Source organism: Lithobates pipiens, unplaced genomic scaffold, assembly GCF_037356315.1.
Source record: "Lithobates pipiens isolate NorthernLeopardFrog02 unplaced genomic scaffold, aLitPip1_a1.2 Scaffold_7, whole genome shotgun sequence".
In the NCBI taxonomy this organism is placed as follows: Eukaryota; Metazoa; Chordata; class Amphibia; order Anura; family Ranidae; genus Lithobates; species Lithobates pipiens.
Window position 1 is genome coordinate 2507047 of NW_027507892.1, and position 16863 is coordinate 2523909.

At 42.5% G+C, this 16863-nt stretch overlaps 1 protein-coding gene across 8 annotated transcripts in view; it reads right to left on the reverse strand.

Annotated features, from left to right (window-relative positions):
- Window positions 1-512: 512 nt before the first annotated feature.
- LOC143959302 (myocyte-specific enhancer factor 2A homolog) overlaps window positions 513-16863 on the reverse strand; it is a 282757-nt gene continuing 266406 nt past the window's right edge. For all 8 annotated transcript variants that reach the window (XM_077467986.1, XM_077467990.1, XM_077467991.1 and 5 more), the window contains 3 exons: window positions 12447-12573; window positions 6078-6204; window positions 513-1498 (listed from right to left, as the gene is read on the reverse strand). In XM_077467986.1, coding sequence (XP_077324112.1) covers window positions 1135-1498; window positions 6078-6204; window positions 12447-12573 — 618 coding nt within the window. In that variant the 3' untranslated portion in view covers window positions 513-1134. The remainder of the gene's footprint in view (window positions 1499-6077; window positions 6205-12446; window positions 12574-16863) is intronic.

Genomic DNA, 16863 nt, shown 5'->3' on the forward strand with positions numbered 1-16863 from the left:
TACAGCTTTGGTTTATATAAATAATTCATTGCAGAACGTCTTCAAAAGTATAGAACTTTTTATATATAGTCATTAATCCATAAGGGTCTTTTTTTTTTAATAATATAAAATATACACAAGCTAAAATCAGTTCTCTATTTGTTTTTTTTTTTTCAAGGTATGAATGTAAAAAGAAATGTTCTTAAACATATTCCAATTATAACTTAATATATTACTTTTTTTTTTTTTTCCTTTAAAACGCGGTTAGACGTATAGATCTTTAAAAAGAAAAAAAATCTCATGCTCCCCCCCCCCCCCCCCCCGAAAACCCAATTTTTATTTATATATATATATATATTTTTTTTAAGTCACACACTTGACAAGAAACCTCCATTCTCTCTTTTACGATTGCGGTTTGTGTTGAGCGTGCAAAAATAGACTGTGTGGCTTAAGCCCTTCATATACTCCTACTGTGAGGGGGGGAGATTTAGGCATGGTTGTGTAGGATAAAACATTTACATATACACTATTGCTTTCTTTTGTTTCCTGCTTTCGGGTTTTTATTCCTGCTACAAAGCCACGTCTTTAAATGGCCTGCCTACACAAGGGGCTAAGGACAGATAGCTTTGTACTGTATAAACCTCTTGGCAGAGGGGGATGTCGAGTCAGTCACGGTGGTTAAAGGGTCTTACAACCATACTACAAAGATGTATTTTCACAAATCCCCATCCCTGTCTATATATATATATATATATATATATATATATATATATATATATATATATATAAAATCGTCCCTTTACTATTGCAGTCTCAACGTGGTACAGTACAAAATTCAGATTTTACTGTGTTCTCTCCAGGAAAAAAGGGTCAAACTCCATGTAAGTGCCACATTGCCACGTAATATTGTAGGTCTGTATACAGTCATTTGCAGCAGGTACCTGATAGAATTTGTGTTAAAACACAACTGAGCACACAGAGACACAAAAAAGATGAGGCTTGTGCATGTGTGACATAACTCTCTTTTTATATATACATATATATATATTTTTTTAATATATATATATCTATATAAAGGGTTCTGCATCCTCTGGAAAAAGAAAACAGTTTTTGATATGCATGGAGCTCAGCCACAGAAGAGGACATAAAAACCTTTTATGTCACCCAGGCATCCATCCTCATTCGTTTCATGGAGGGGCTGTCCCTGTCTTCAGTGTTGGGATTTCTTCCCATGGTGACAGGAGAGTGGAAATCATTGCGAACATCCTCTCGATCGCTCCCGTCGTAGGAGCTGCTGGAGCTACTCAGGCTGTCCACGGGAGATCTCCCCATTTCTGGACGAGCCTGGGGTTGATGGTGCTGTGGTTGCTGCTGCTGCTGCTGTTGTTGTTGTTGCTGTGGAGGAAACCCGGTGGAGGTCACTCTGTCACGTGGAGGAGAGATCGGCTCCGATTTGATGTGGATGTTTTGGTTGGTATTGATGGATAAGTTTGAACCCTGAGATAGCTGCCCGCCAGCCCTGTGAAATACAAAGACAAAAAATTGCATAAATGAAGGAAGGTGGATGCACGTCATTTTTAATTATGAAGGCAGTAGATGTTCATTCATCATTACAAATCTAGCAAAAGTATAATAGAAACATGGAAAGTACTACAGCCCTGGCCAAAAGTTTTGAGAATGACACACATTAACTTTCACAAAGTCTGCTGCTTCATGGTTTTTAGATTTTTTTTGTCAGATCTGACTATGGTATACTGAAGTAAAATTACAAGCATTTCATAAGTGCCAAAGGCTTTTATTGACAATTACATTGAGTTTCTGCAGAGTCAACATTTGCAGTGTTGACCCTTCTTTTTCAAGACCTCTTCAATTCGCCACGGCATGCTGTCAGTCAACTTCTGGGCCACATCCTGACTGATTGCTGACCATTCTTGCATAATCAATGCTTGGAGTTTGTCAGAATTTGTGGGATTTTTGTTGTTCAACCGCCTCCTAAAAGGTTTAACCACAAGTTCTCAATGGGATTAAGGTCTGGGGAGTTTCCTGGCCAAAGACCCAAAATTTAGAGGTTTTGTTCCCAAAGCCACTTGGTTATCACTTTTGCCTTATGACAAGGTGCTCCATCATACTGGGAAAGGCATTGTTCCCCAAACTGTTCTTGGATGGTTGGGAAAAGTTGCTCTCGGAGGATGTTTTTGTACCATTCTTTATTCATGGCGGTGTTATTAGGAAAATTTGTGAGTGAGCCCACTCCCTTGGCTGGGAAGCAACCCTACACACAAATGGTCTCAGGAGGCTTTACTGTTGGCATGACACAGGACTGATGGTAGCGCTCATCTTTTCTTCTCAAGACAAAGTTTTTTTCTGGATGACCCAAACAATTGGGATAGGGAATTAGAGAAAATTACTTTACCCCAGTCCTCAGCAGTCCAATCCCTGTACCTTTTGCAGAATATCAGTCTGTCCTTGATGTTTTTCCTTGAGAGAAGTGGGTACTTTGCTGCCCTTCTTGACACCAGGCCATCCTCCATAAGTCATCTTCTCACTGTGCATGCAGATGCATTCACACCTGTCTGCAGCCACTCATGAGCAAGCTCTACACTGGTGGTGCCCCGATCCCGCAGCTGAATCAACTGTAGGAGATGGATCTGGTGCTTGCTGGACTTTCTTAGGCGCCTTATTAAAGCCTTCTTCACAACAATTGAACCTCTCTCCTTGAAGTTCCTTATGATCCGATAAATGGTTGATTTAGGTGCAATCTTAGCAGCCACAATATCCTTACCTGTGCATCCCTTTCTGTGGAAATCAATGATGGCTGCACATGTTTCCTTGCAGGTAATCATGGTGAACAGAGAAAGAACAATGATTTCAAGCACCATCCTCCTTTTAAAGCTTCCAGTCTGTTATTATAACTTAATCAGCATTACAGAGTGATTTCCAGCCTTGTCCTCGTCGATACTGATATCTGTGTTAATGAGAATCACTGACATGATGTCAGCTGGTCCATTTGTGGCAGGGCTGAAATGTTTTTTGGGAGATTAAATTAATTTTCATGGCAAAGAGGGACATTGCAATTCATCCGATTAGTCTTCAGAACATTCTGGAACATATGCAAATTGCCATAATAAAAACTGAGGCAGCAGACTTTGTGAAGTTAATGTTTGCATCATTCTAAAAACTGGGCAGGGGTGTATGTAACCCATACCTAGCCTCCCAAACCTGTATGAGGAAAGTTCCAATGATCAACAGATGATTATGTACTGGACACCTTCCTACATACCTCCATCTCAAAGTCAATATTACAAAACTCAGAGGCTGTGAGGTCCTAATCAGAATTTTAGATCTTTGATCTGTCTCTATAAACAATATCATGTTAAGGGGGCCATAAGACATGGCCATGCATCTCTCTGCAAAAGGGATGCGTTACTTCCTAAACTAGAATACATTTATTCGTCCATAGAACATGCCTCAACTGGGTGTCCTCATTAATGCGGCTGTAAAGTCAGAAGCTTTTCTATCTTAATGCATTCTATGCATTAAGATCAAAAGCCTTGTGTGCAGCAGCCCCCCCCCCCCCCCCCCCCAAGACTTACCTGAGGTCCCTCTCTGTCCAGCAATGTCCATGAGTGTGTCAGCCATCCGAGATTCTTCCTCCTGATTGGCTGAGACACAGCAGCAGCGCCATTGGCTCCCACTGCTGTCAAAGTCAGCTAGACAATCAGGAGGGGGGGGGGGTGGGGCTCTGTGTCTGAATGAACACAGGGAGCTGTGACTTGGCTCAGGTGCTCACATAGCAAGCTGCTTGCTGTGGGGGCACTCAACAGAAAAGAGGGGTCAGGATCAAAGAAGAGGGAACCAAAAAGATGAGGTTCCAGGCTGCTCTGTGCAAATCCACTACAACAGAGCAGGAAATTATATTAGGTTTGTTATATTTATAGGGGGGAAAAAATGAGACTTTAAATGTGGCCCAGCATTTTAAAACCCCCGACTCTGTCCATGATACTGCATCGTGACACAGAGACCACACCCCCATATGTTATGACATCATGGACTTATGTGCAATGGCACTGGCACGTGCTGACACTTAGTTCATACTATGTAGAGGACATGAGGAGCACCATTGAAGTGCACATGTGCTTAGACTATGGGCAACAAACTATTTACGTTGTTCATAAGCAGTAAAAGAACTTTAGGCTGCTTTCACACTGAGGCGCTTTACAGGTACTATAGCGCTAAAAATAGCACCTGTAAAGAGCCTCTCTGCACTGGCAGAGCACTAAAAAAAAAAGTCCTGCAAGCAGCATCTTTGAGGCGCTGTAGGAGCCGTTTATACACCGCTCCTAAAGCCCCACTGCCCATTGAAATCAATGGGCAGCTGCACTTTGCAGACGCTTTTAATCCTTTTTCGGCCGTTAGCGGGGGTTAAAAGCGTCCGGCTAGCCACCAAACAGCGCCCCAAAAACTTACAGTAAAGCACCGCTATAAATAACAGCACTTTACCGCCAACGCCCCAGTGTGAAAGTAGACTTACAATAAAAGATCACTGACCTCTCTAGCTGCTTGTTCTGTGACATAATTTATTCTCAAAAATCCAAACAAAGACTGGATTTCTAACAGCTTAGAAACATCTGGTTGTTTACATTAGAGGGTTGGTAGATTGCCGAGATCCTGCTCTCCACAGAAAATAGCTGAGAATGTTCCAATTTCTCTCCAATGCCGAATAGCTACATAGGTGGATGGGGGCTTTTTTTTTACAGTAGTTATTCAGAATATGTAAAAACATGTGCAGTCTGGACACAGGTTCACGTTAAATAAAATCTATCTTTTTTTGTTTTGCTGTTGTGTCTCCTACTAATACTTTGTACTATGTTTCTAGGTGCTAACCCTAGATATGTAGTCCAAAATGTACCCCTTCTCCGGCTGCAGCCGACTCAACAGCTGAGACAAAACCTTCATAAAAGAAGCAGGTTTTGGATTTTGCCAAAATAGGTGTCAGGAAGAGCAATGCAGAGAGGGTGGGGAGTGGCAGCCCCAGGGCTACTGATAAGGTAGTACAACCGGCCCTGTTGTATTTGGCCCAGGGCAGCTTTATTGTTCATTTCTGATTACATGAAGAATTGGATTTTACTAGACCACACCCTAATGCCACGTACACACGATCTGAATTTCGGCCAGCAAAAGACCGAAGAGAGCTTTTCATCGGAAAATGCGACCGTGTGTACGCTCCATCAGAATTTAGCTGGCTGAATTCCCGCCAGCAAAAATTTGAGAGCATGTTCTCAATTTTTCCAACGGAAAAACTTTCTATCGAAAATTTTGATCGTGTGTATGCAATTCCGACGCGCAAAAACTCAGGCATGCTCAGATTCAACTACAAGATGGAAGCTATTCCCTACTGGGTATTGAACTTCCTTTTTCTAGTCCAGTCGTACGTGTTGTACTTCACCGTGTTCTTGACGGTTGGAATTTGGTGTGACCGTGTGTATGCAAGACAGCTTGTGCAAGATCCCGTCGGAATTCCATTTTGAAAACCATCAGAGTTTTTTCCCACCAAAATTCCGATCATGTGTATGCGGCATAATACTTGATCATTAGGGCTTAAATTACATTTTACTGGGCCTCATCAGGTTAACAGATCAGTCCAGGAGGTAGGAACAGAAAAGGGACTTTTTTAAATTTTATTTTTGGGGTGTAAGCTGATGAAGTCTGTGCTGCTTTCTGCTGCACACGGGGGTTGTAGGTGTGATTGGGGGGGGGGGGGGGGATCAGCAGGGTTGTATGGGGCCTTATGATCTCTAACAGCAGCCCTGGTCAGCCCCTTCATTCCTCTTACTGCTGCTGGCCTGGGAAAAGTGCTGAGAGCTGAGACAATGAATAATGAAGCATCTGTCTTCTTTCTAGCTGTTGTCTGGTCAGCTGTGGCAGGTGAGGATGCAGTTCAGGTGCACTTAGTGAGAGGAAGCACCTAGCCAATCTGATCCCTCACCAAAGTTACTTTCCCCAAATTTAGATAGAAGTATAGTTATGCTTTCAAATTTTCACAAGAGCACAAAACTCATTTGCCTAGGTACGCAACATAAATTTGAAATGGTACTCACATAAGGGAGTTGAGGGCTGCTTGTCCTAAGTGATGCTGCTGCCAGGCAGACACTTGTCCAATCTGCAGCATTCCTGGAGAGTTAAACCCTTGTAGAACAGAAAGGTCCGCACTGGTAAGAGGATAATCTGGACAAGAATAAAAAGAGCAAAACTTTGTTATTTCAAGAAATGTACAACTATTTTGGGACCACGCTGATATTAAAAAATATATAAATAAAAGATAAAAAAAGAAGCTAAAAGGTGTTTGGATTTATTTATTTTTTAACTCCAGTTCTTCTTACTGAAAAATATGATAAGGAGGACTTTAATAAATTCAAGTTGGTACCTTTGTTTCCTATAAAATGGCCCATACTATATTTGATATGAAATACATCAAACCGACTCTGGACGGTAGCCTGCCTTCTTTTCAGAATCTCACATCAGCCATATATTCAGTCTAATAATTTATCCAGGGGTGGACAAATCAAAGCTTAAAGAGTTGTAAAGGTTTGCGTTTTTCCACCTTAATGCCTAGGATGAAAACACCTGGCAATGACGGCCCCCCCAGCCCCCCCCCCTCCGTTTATTTACCTGAGCCAGTTCACCTACTGTGCACGCCCCCCCCCCCCCCCGGGCGTCCTCTTCTTCACAGAGTCTGGCCATGGATTGGATAGATAGGATAGATTGATTGCAGCGCAGCCATTGGCTCACGCTGCTGTCAATCACATCCAATGATGCGGCCCTGGGGAGGGGGGGCGGGACTGAGTCATACACGCTGTGTCTATGGACGTGTTTATGACAGGGAGCGCTCCCGCAAACTAACCCCCTCGGGAAAGTGCTTCCCAGAGGAGGGGTTAGCTATTGCAGGGAGGAGCCGAGACAGCCACCGAGGCACCCCAGAACAGGAGGATCGGGGCCACTCTGTGCAAAATGAACTGCACAGTGGAGGTAACAGCACAAGGGACATTACTTGCCTTCAGTGAAATGTTTGCCGTGTCCTCCTTTTGCGGAAATCTTCCTTCTCAGATTTCCCCCAGCCCCTCTGCCATAATCTTCCGGTGTAGGGGGGATTAACAGAACTAAGGGGCTGTAACAGGGCTCTCATCAAGAGTGCCTGCCTATGCCAGTCCACCCAGCTGCTCCATTTTATAGAAGCCGTAACTACACTTTCTATAAATAAAACATGATCTATGAATGGAGGGGGCGGATGATTGAAAGACCTGCCCCCTGAATTCATAGATGAAGTTTAATTCATAGCTGAAGCAACAGCTTCTATGAATGGAGCAACTGGGCAGAGGAGTGCCCGTCACAATCAATTATTCTGCCAAATTCAGACCTTAGATGGGCAGAGAACCATCACAATCAATTATTCTCCCAAATTCAGACCTTAGAAGCAGAATATTTGGCATTTTACTGAGCAACCAGGAGAGGACTGGGCTCGGGGGGATTTGCCTCCTAGAACACCACAAATATGAGAGCTGTACCAAAAGTAATGCAAAATTTGGGTATACCATATTGGTAGAGTAACTTTTCCCCTATAGCAACGCCTTTTTTTCCATTGCAGCTAAATAATGGATCCCAAGCAGAAGCCGTCACTGATGGAGAGGTGCCAACATCCACATAAAACTATAGAATGTCTATGTAGATTACACCATTGAGAAGAGCAATATCTTGTCATTGGTGACTCTTGTCCATGGTGTCATCTTTGTAAACATTCTGTAGCCTTCTGTAGATTTCGGACAGCCCGCACCCCTCCATCAAGAACTCATTTTGCTGCTGCTTGGAATCCATTATTTACCTTCAATGAAAAGGAAAAGAAAAAAGAAAAGAAGGAAAAAGAGTTACTATACAGGAAGAGGTAAATTACCAACCAACATATGAAATTTCAACTACATACAGTGCCTTGCGAAAGTATTCGGCCCCCTTGAACTTTTCAACCTTTTGCCACATTTCAGGCTTCAAACATAAAGATATAAAATTTAAATTTTTTGTGAAGAATCACCAACAAGTGGGACACAATTGTGAAGTGGAACGAAATCTATTGGATTTTTGAAACTTTTTTAACTAATAAAAAAAATGAAAAGTGGGGCGTGCAAAATTATTCGGCCCCCTTGCGTTAATACTTTGTAGAGCCACCTTTTGCTGCGATTACAGCTGCAAGTCGCTTGGGGTATGTCTCTATCAGTTTTGCACATCGAGAGACTGAAATTCTTGCCCATTCTTCCTTGCAAAACAGCTCGAGCTCAGTGAGGTTGGATGGAGAGCGTTTGTGAACAGCAGTTTTCAGCTCTTTCCACAGATTCTCGATTGGATTCAGGTCTGGACTTTGACTTGGCCATTCTAACACCTGGATACGTTTATTTGTGAACCATTCCTTTGTAGATTTTGCTGTATGTTTGGGATCATTGTCTTGTTGGAAGATAAATCTCCGTCCCAGTTTCAGGTCTTTTGCAGACTCCAACAGGTTTTCATCCAGAATGGTCCTGTATTTGGCTGCATCCATCTTCCCCTCAATTTTAACCATCTTCCCTGTCCCTGCTGAAGAAAAGCAGGCCCAAAACATGATGCTGCCACCACCATGTTTGACAGTGGGGATGGTGTGTTGAGGGTGATGAGCTGTGTTGCTTTTACGCCAAACATATCGTTTTGTATTGTGGGCAAAAAGTTGGATTTTTGATTTCATCTGACCAGAGCACCTTCTTCCACATGTTTGGTGTGTCTCCCAGGTGGCTTGTGGCAAACTTTAGACGAGACTTTTTATGGATATCTTTGAGAAATGGCTTTCTTCTTGCCACTCTTCCATAAAGGCCAGATTTGTGCAGTGTACGACTGATTGTTGTCCTATGGACAGACTCTCCCACCTCAGCTGTAGTTCTCTGCAGTTCATCCAGAGTGATCATGGGCCTCTTGGCTGCATCTCTGATCAGTCTTCTCCTTGTCTGAGCTGAAAGTTTAGAGGGATGGCCAGGTCTTGGTAGATTTGCAGTGGTCTGATACTCCTTCCATTTCAAAACGATCACTTGCACAGTGCTCCTTGGGATGTTTAAAGCTTGGGAAATCTTTTTATATCCAAATCCGGCTTTAAACTTCTCCACAACAGTATTACGGACCTGCCTGGTGTGTTCCTTGGTCTTCATGATGCTCTCTGCGCTTTCAACAGAACCCTGAGACCATCATAGAGCAGGTGCATTTATACAGAGACTTGATTACACACAGGTGGATTCTATTTATCACCATCAGTCATTTAGGACAACATTGGATCATTCAGAGATCCTCGCTGAACTTCTGGAGTGAGTTTGCTGCACTGAAAGTAAAGGGGCCGAATAATTTTGCACACACCACTTTTCAGTTTTTTATTTGCTAAAAAAGTTTAAAATATCCAATAGATTTCATTCCACTTCACAATTGTGTCCCACTTGTTGGTGATTCTTCACAAAAAAATAAAAATTTTATATCTTTATGTTTGAAGCCTGAAATGTGGCAAAAGGTTGAAAAGTTCAAGGGGGCCGAATACTTTCGCAAGGCACTGTATGTAAAGTAATAAACTTATGCCCACTTATACAGTGGTGTGAAAAAGTAATTGCCCCCTAAACCTAATAACTGGTTGTGCCACCCACCCTTGGCAGCAACAACTGCAATCAAGAGTTTGCATTAACTGGCAACGAGTCTTTCACATTGCTGTGGAGGAGTTTTGGTCCACTATTCTTTGCAGAATTGTTTTAATTCAGCCACATTGGAGGGTTTTCCCAACATGAACAGCCTGTTTAAGGTCATGCCAAAGCATCTCAGTCAGATTAAAGCCTGGATTTTGACTAGGCCATTTTAAAACCTTAATTTTGTTTTTTTCGGAGCCATTCCGAGGTGGACTTGCTGGTGTGTTTCGGATCATTGTCCTGCTGCATAACCCAAGTGTGCTTGAGGTCAGGAACTGATATCCGAGACATTCTCCTTTAGGATTTTCTGGTAGAGCACATAATTCATGGTTCCACCAATGATGGGAAGACGTTCAGGTCCTGAAGTTGCAAAGCAGCCCCAGACCATCACACTACCACCACCATGTGTGACTGTTGGTACAATGTTCTTTATATCAAATGCTGTGTTAGTTTTACACCAGATGTAATGGAACGCACACCTTCCAAAAAGTTCAATTTTTGTCTCACCAGTCCACAGAATATTTGCCCAAAAGTCTTGGGGATAATCAAGATGTTTTTTGACAAATGCGAGACAACCATTTGTTCTTTTTTGGTCAGCAGTGGCTTTGGCCTTGGAACTCTCTTATGGAGGCCATTTTTGCCCAGTGTCTTTCTTATTGTTAAATCATTGAACACTGACCTTACCTGAAGCAAGTGAGGCCCTGCAGTTCTTTAGATGTTCTGGGTTCTTATGACCTCCTGGATGAATTGTCTTTGTGCTCTTGGAGAAATTTTGGTAGGCCGGCCACTCCTGTTTTTTTCCATTTGTGGATAATGGCTCTCACTGTGGATCATTGGGAGTGCCAAAGCCTTAGAAATGGCTCTGTAACCCTTTCCAGACTGATACATATAAATTACTTTGTTTCTCATCTGTTCTTGAATTTCTTTAGATCGTGGCATGGTGTTGCTTTTTAGATCTTTTAGCGCAGTGGTCATCAACCCTGTCCTCAGGGCCCACTAACAGGCCAGGTTTGCAAGTAACTGAAATACATCACAGGTGATATCATTTGCAGCTCAGTGATTGCAGTATTCTAGTCTTTATCTCCCCAATGTAATAAATAAAACTTGCACTGTTAGTGGGCCCTGAGGACAGGGTTGATGACCACTGTTTTAGCGTGCTTCACTTTGTCAGACAACTTCTATTTAGGTGATTTCTTGATTCAACAGGTCTGGCAGTAATAAGGCCTGGGTGTGGCAAGTGAAATTTAACTCAGCTTTCCAAATAGGGCCAGGCAAGTTTGGACAGCTTTTTTTCACATAATAAATTAAATCATTTATAAACTGCTGAAGTCCCACACTGCCCAGTACCATGTTTATGCTGATGACACCCAGGTTTACCTGAAGATTCCTAGGAACCGAATGGCTGATGCCACCCTTGCCAGTTGTTTGGAGGCCATCAACACATGGATGTCTGCTAACTTCCTGAAACTTAATGGGGGCAAAACTGAGGTGATCATCTTCCGCGATCTGGCCACACCCTCCACCTTGGCCTCCCTCATTTGGTCCTGCTCTGGAGGTGGCCCCCCAGGTCTGTGATCTGGGATTTGTCCTAGATTCAGGTTTAATGCTGACTCCTCAGGTAAAAAAAAAGGTCATCAGTGCATGTCACTGGCAGCTAAAACTCCTGGGGGGGGGGGGGGGGGGGCACTGTTTAAATATCTGGATCTCTCGGACAGAAAAACTGTCATCTGTACCACGATAGGTAGCTGCCTAGACTACTGCAACTCTCTTTATCTGGGATTGCCAAAAATGCTAGTGCAGAAGCTTCAACTTATTCAAAATGCTGCGGCTAGGTTACTCATGGATGTCCCCTTGCATTGGCTGCCGGTCCACTATCGCATCTTATTTAAGATAGGTTGTATTATGTTTAAGATTATGAGAGGCCTGGCCCCAAGCCATCTCTGCTCTTGTTTTCATAAACGAGATCTTGTCAGATCATTCAGATCTACCGGTAGAGATCTCCTCTACATCTTGGTGCCCAGGAAGATCCGGTGTGGTGGTTGGGCCTTCTCCCACCAGGGTGCCGTACTATGGAATAACCTCCCTGTCGAGCTCCAGGAGGTCCCCACTATTCCGGTCTTCTGCGGGCTACTGAATACTTGGCTTTTCCTGCGTAGTCTCTCTCTTCTACTTTTCTGCCGCTCTCTGTGCTGCTTCTGGTCCCTGGGCCCTCTCTTCCCAGGAACTCCAATATAGGCGTAGGGACCCTTTGGGGTAAGACCATGCTATATTAAGATATCTCTCAACTCAACTCATTTAAAAACTGTATTTTGCGTTTATTTTGGTTATCTTTGTGTAATATTAAAATGTGTTTGATGATGTTATTAATTTAAGTGTGACCTATGCAAAAAAATAATAATCAGGAAAGGGGCAAATACTCCCCCATATACGCTTTAATCAGAGTGGGATCTGCTCACAGTTAATGGGCATTATGCAGTTAACCGAGAATACGGCTGCCATGCAGGGATTACGTTTGTTTTTCCCTCTGTAAACTGTGACTGAGTTCTATAGAAATGAATGGGACAACCAACTTGGTTCTCCCTTTAATCTCCACAGAGTTTAAAGAATGGCAAGTAAGATTCGATAGGAATAAACTTTTTACACTTTTTGAAAACATGTAAAAAAAATAAAAAATTTAAAAATACAGAAATCGGAAAATGGAAGGAAGTGGGGTAAACTGGATTGGGTAAAGCTTACCAGTATTGTAGGCAGTAGGCATGGCAGAGTAGACCAGACCCTGTGTGGCCAGACTAGGTGTAGTTACAGAGACAACTGGAGTTGCAAGAGACTGTGTGGACTGGGAGCTGCTTATCCTCTGTGTATTCTGTGAACAAGAAAAAGTAATGCGTAATCAGCAAAAAATATAAATGTTGCAGAAATGTCACGGTCACAGACAAGACACCAAAATTCCAAGCCAAATGATTCAAAGAAAGCCATCATGGTCCTGGACAATTAAAACTGATAGAGATAAAAAAAATAAAACAAATAAAACTTTATTGAAAACCATACATCTTAATCACATTAACATGCTGGGAGGCTGACAAGTCTTTGCTGCGAGAGGAAACAGCTGCTGAGAAACTTAAGAAGATGAACTGCTCCACAGTGCCTGCTGCTGCAAACGTCAGTTAGGACTTGTTTTGAAGGTTTGTTTGTGGCTTTTTAGGAATATGTAACTAATTGAATATCCATAGCCTGGCCACAGATTCAGTTTAAACCCACAAATGTCATCTCATAAGCAGGTGATAAAAAAAAATGGGATTATTTCATAAAAACGCAAATGCCCACAAAGCCATTGGAATCCATCAAACTAGAAAAATGGCACCTAATTGTTTTGGGCTTTAGACCTCTTTCACACGGCTGTGACTTAAAAAGTGTGCGATTTTACCATGATTTTAGGGCCGCGTTTTTGCCTTGATATCAGGGAATACCTGTGTGAACTTGAGGTCTATGGACCTCAACTCGCATGAAAGTCGGACCAAAGTAGTACAGGGACTACTTTGAACTCGGCACAACTTAAAGTCGCACATTTATCAATGGTTATCACGACTTGCCATGCAACTTTGCAGTCGCAAGACAAGTTGCACAAGTGTAAAAGGGGCATTAATGGCAGAAGTACAACGTCATTTTATAAAAAATATATTAATCTTTGCGTCAATATTAAAGTCTTATGAATAAAAATATATGTCTTTTGGCTGTTTTTCCATACAATTACATTACACCACCAACATAATACATAAGAGTTACAGTACAGTGAGGGGAAAAAAAGCATTTGATCCCCTGTTGATTTTGTACATTTGCCCACCGACAAAGAAATGATCAGTCTATAATTTTAATGGTTGGTTATAACAGTCAGAGACAGAACAACAAAAAAATTCAGAAAAACGCTTTTCAAAAGTTATAAATTGCATTTTAATGGGTGAAATAAGTATTTGACCCCTTCTCAAAACATGACTTGTACTTGGTGGCAACACCCTTGTTGGCAATCTCATAGGTCAGATGTTTCTTGTAGTTGGCCACCAGGTTTGCACACATCTCAGGAGGGATTTTGTCCCACTCCTGTTTGCATATCCTCTCTAAGTCATTAAGGTTTTGAGGCAGACATTTGGCAACTCAAACCTACAGCTCCCTCTACATACTTTCTATGGGATTAAGGTCTGAAGACGTTCTAGGCCACTCCAGGACCTTCATGTGCTTCTTCTTGAACCACTCCTTTGTTGCATTTTGTGTTTTGTGTTTTGGGTTATGGTCATGCTGGATCACCTATCCATGACCCATCTTCAATCCCCTGGCTGAGGGAAAGAGGTTCTCACCCAAGATATCACGGTACATGGCCCTGTCCATCGTCCCTTTGATGCAGTGAAGTTGTCCTGTCCCCTCCATGTTTGACGGTGAGGATGGTGATCTTGGGATCATGGGAAACTTTTTCTCCTCCAAACAGGCCGAATTGAGTTGATGCCAAAGAGTTTGATTTGGTCTCATCTGACCACAACACATTCACCCAGTTCTCCTCTCAATCATTCAGATGTTCATTAGCAAGTGTCAGACAGGCCTGTACATGTGCTTGAGCAAGGGGACCTTGCGGGCACTGCAGAATTTCAGTCCTTTGTGGCATAGTGTGTTACCAATTGTTTTCTTGGCGACTATGGTCCCAGCTGCCTTGAGATCATTGGCAAGATTCTCCTGTGTAGTTCTGGGCTCCTCACCATTCTCATGATCACTGAAACTCCACGAGGTGAGACTTTGCATAGAGCCCCAGACCGAGGGAGAGTGACCGTTATATGAGAGTGCTTCTAATCTCAGCTCATTACCTGTATAGAAGACACAAGAGAGCCAGAAATCTTGCTGATCGATAGGGGATTGAATACTTATTTCACTCAGTAAAATGCAAACAAATTTATAACTTTTTTGAAATGGGTTTTTCTAGATATTTTTGTTGTTATTCTCTCTAACATTGTTAAAAAAAAAAAAAAAAAAACTACCATTAAAGTTATAGGCTGATCATTTCTTTGTTAGTGGGCAAACGTACAAAATCAGCAGGGGATCAAATACTTTTTTCCCTCACTGTACCTTCTTACTGAAGGAGACAAGTGACTTTGAAAAGCCTGCTAAAAACGCTGCATTTCAAACTCTTTATGCAACTCTTATGTATTATGTTGGTATAATGCAATTACCGTATTTAATCGGCGTATAACATGCACTTTTCTTAAAATCAGGGGAAAATCATGGATGTGTGTTATACGCCGGTCCCCGCTGACTGTGAGCGGAGAGGAGCGAGCGCCGCCAACATACAGAAAGCAGAGTGCATTTGGCTAAACTCGGCTCCTCTCGCAGTCCCGCCCCTGACTGTGAGCAGAGCCGAGTCTGGCCGAATATACTCGGCTTTCTGTATGTCGCCGGCGATCGCTCATCTCCGTTCACAGTCAGCGGAAACGGGCGGGACTGCGAGAGGAGCTGAGTCTAGCCGAGTACACTCGGCTTTCTGTATGTCGCCGGCGCTCGCTCATCTCCGCTCACAGTCAGCGGAAACGGGCGGGACTGCGAGAGGAGCCGAGTCTACCCGAGTACACTCGGCTTTCTGTATGTCGCCGGCGCTCGCTCATCTCCGCTCACAGTCAGCGGAGATCGGTGCCAATTTTAAATAAATAATCAGTGGCTGCAAAGAGACTGCCAAGGCTGCAAAGGCACTGCACAAGGCTGCAGATGGACACTGGGCAAGACTGCAATGATGGACAAGGCTGCAGATGGACACTGATAAGGCTGCATTGATGGGCATTTAAATGTAAGTTTTTTTCCTTAAACTTCCCTCCTAAAATTGGGGTGCATGTTATACGCCAGTACGTGTTATACGCCAATAAATACGGTATATGGAAAAATATAAGACTAGACATTTTTTTTTATTCATAAGGTTTTATTATTATTGACACACAGATTTTTTTTTTTTTTTCAAAGCTGTTGTACTTCTACCAGACCCAAAGTCCCAAACAGGGGTAGATATCAGAGTGAATCCCTGCTGTGAGTAAATAGATACCAAACATGTCACACTTTAAAACTGCGCACACCTGTGCAACAGCGACAATGCCAATTTCACTATCCATAGGCTAAGCTTTAAAAGCCTTTACAGGTTACCACTTGAGATTTTTCAGAGGAGGTCTGGTGCTAGAATTTCTGTCCATGATCTGACATTTGCGGCGATAACTCACATGTGGGATGATCGCTGTTTGCGTGTGTGACCAAAACGCGTGCTCACCTTTGCGCGCAAGCATTGGAGGAACAGGGGCACCGTCATATTTTTTTTTTTTTAATGATTTCATTAATATTTTATTATTTTTGATTATTTTTATTGCTGTCACAAGGAATGTAAACATCCTTGTGACAGAAAAAGGCATGTGACAGGTACTTTGTAAGGAGAGATGTAATCCCTCCTCTGCACTTAAAAGCATTCAAAACACCAAGATCTGTGTTTCTGAATGCTTTTGATTTTCAAAAAGCTGGCGCTGATAGTTTGAGTAAACCGGAAGCGATTTCAAGTCATTGTTCGGCTAACTTCCAGACACGCTGGTTGGTAGCCTTGGTGTCTCCCAGTGGGACTGGAGAGCCCGAGAGAGGGGAGGGAGGAGGCAGGGGGAGACATCCCCTCCCGCTGCTTGCCATAGCAGCCAACTGAGCTACTTTGGTTGCTATTACAAAAGAGCCAACCGTCGGCTCTAAAAACCGGTACCGGGATGATGCAGGCATCATCATGATATAAACACCAAAAGTCCAGCAACGTATCAGTATGACGCTGGACGGGAAATGGTTAAGGGTAATTTTTTCTGAATAATAAAATTAATAACATAATTTTTTATGATTATCATTATCAATACTATTTAAAAATAATATTTCATATTTGCAAAAATCATATTTTTATATTGTTATCAATAATATTTAAAAAAATCATATTTTATATTTGTATATAATACCTATAATAATATTTGAAATTATCGTTATTATTATTATAGCATTTCAGCCTAGCAGCACTAAGGTTGTCGGTTCGCATCCCAATCTCGGCACTACCTGCCTGGAGTTTGCATGTTCTCCCTGTGCGGGTTTCCTCCGGGTACTCCAGTTTCCTCCC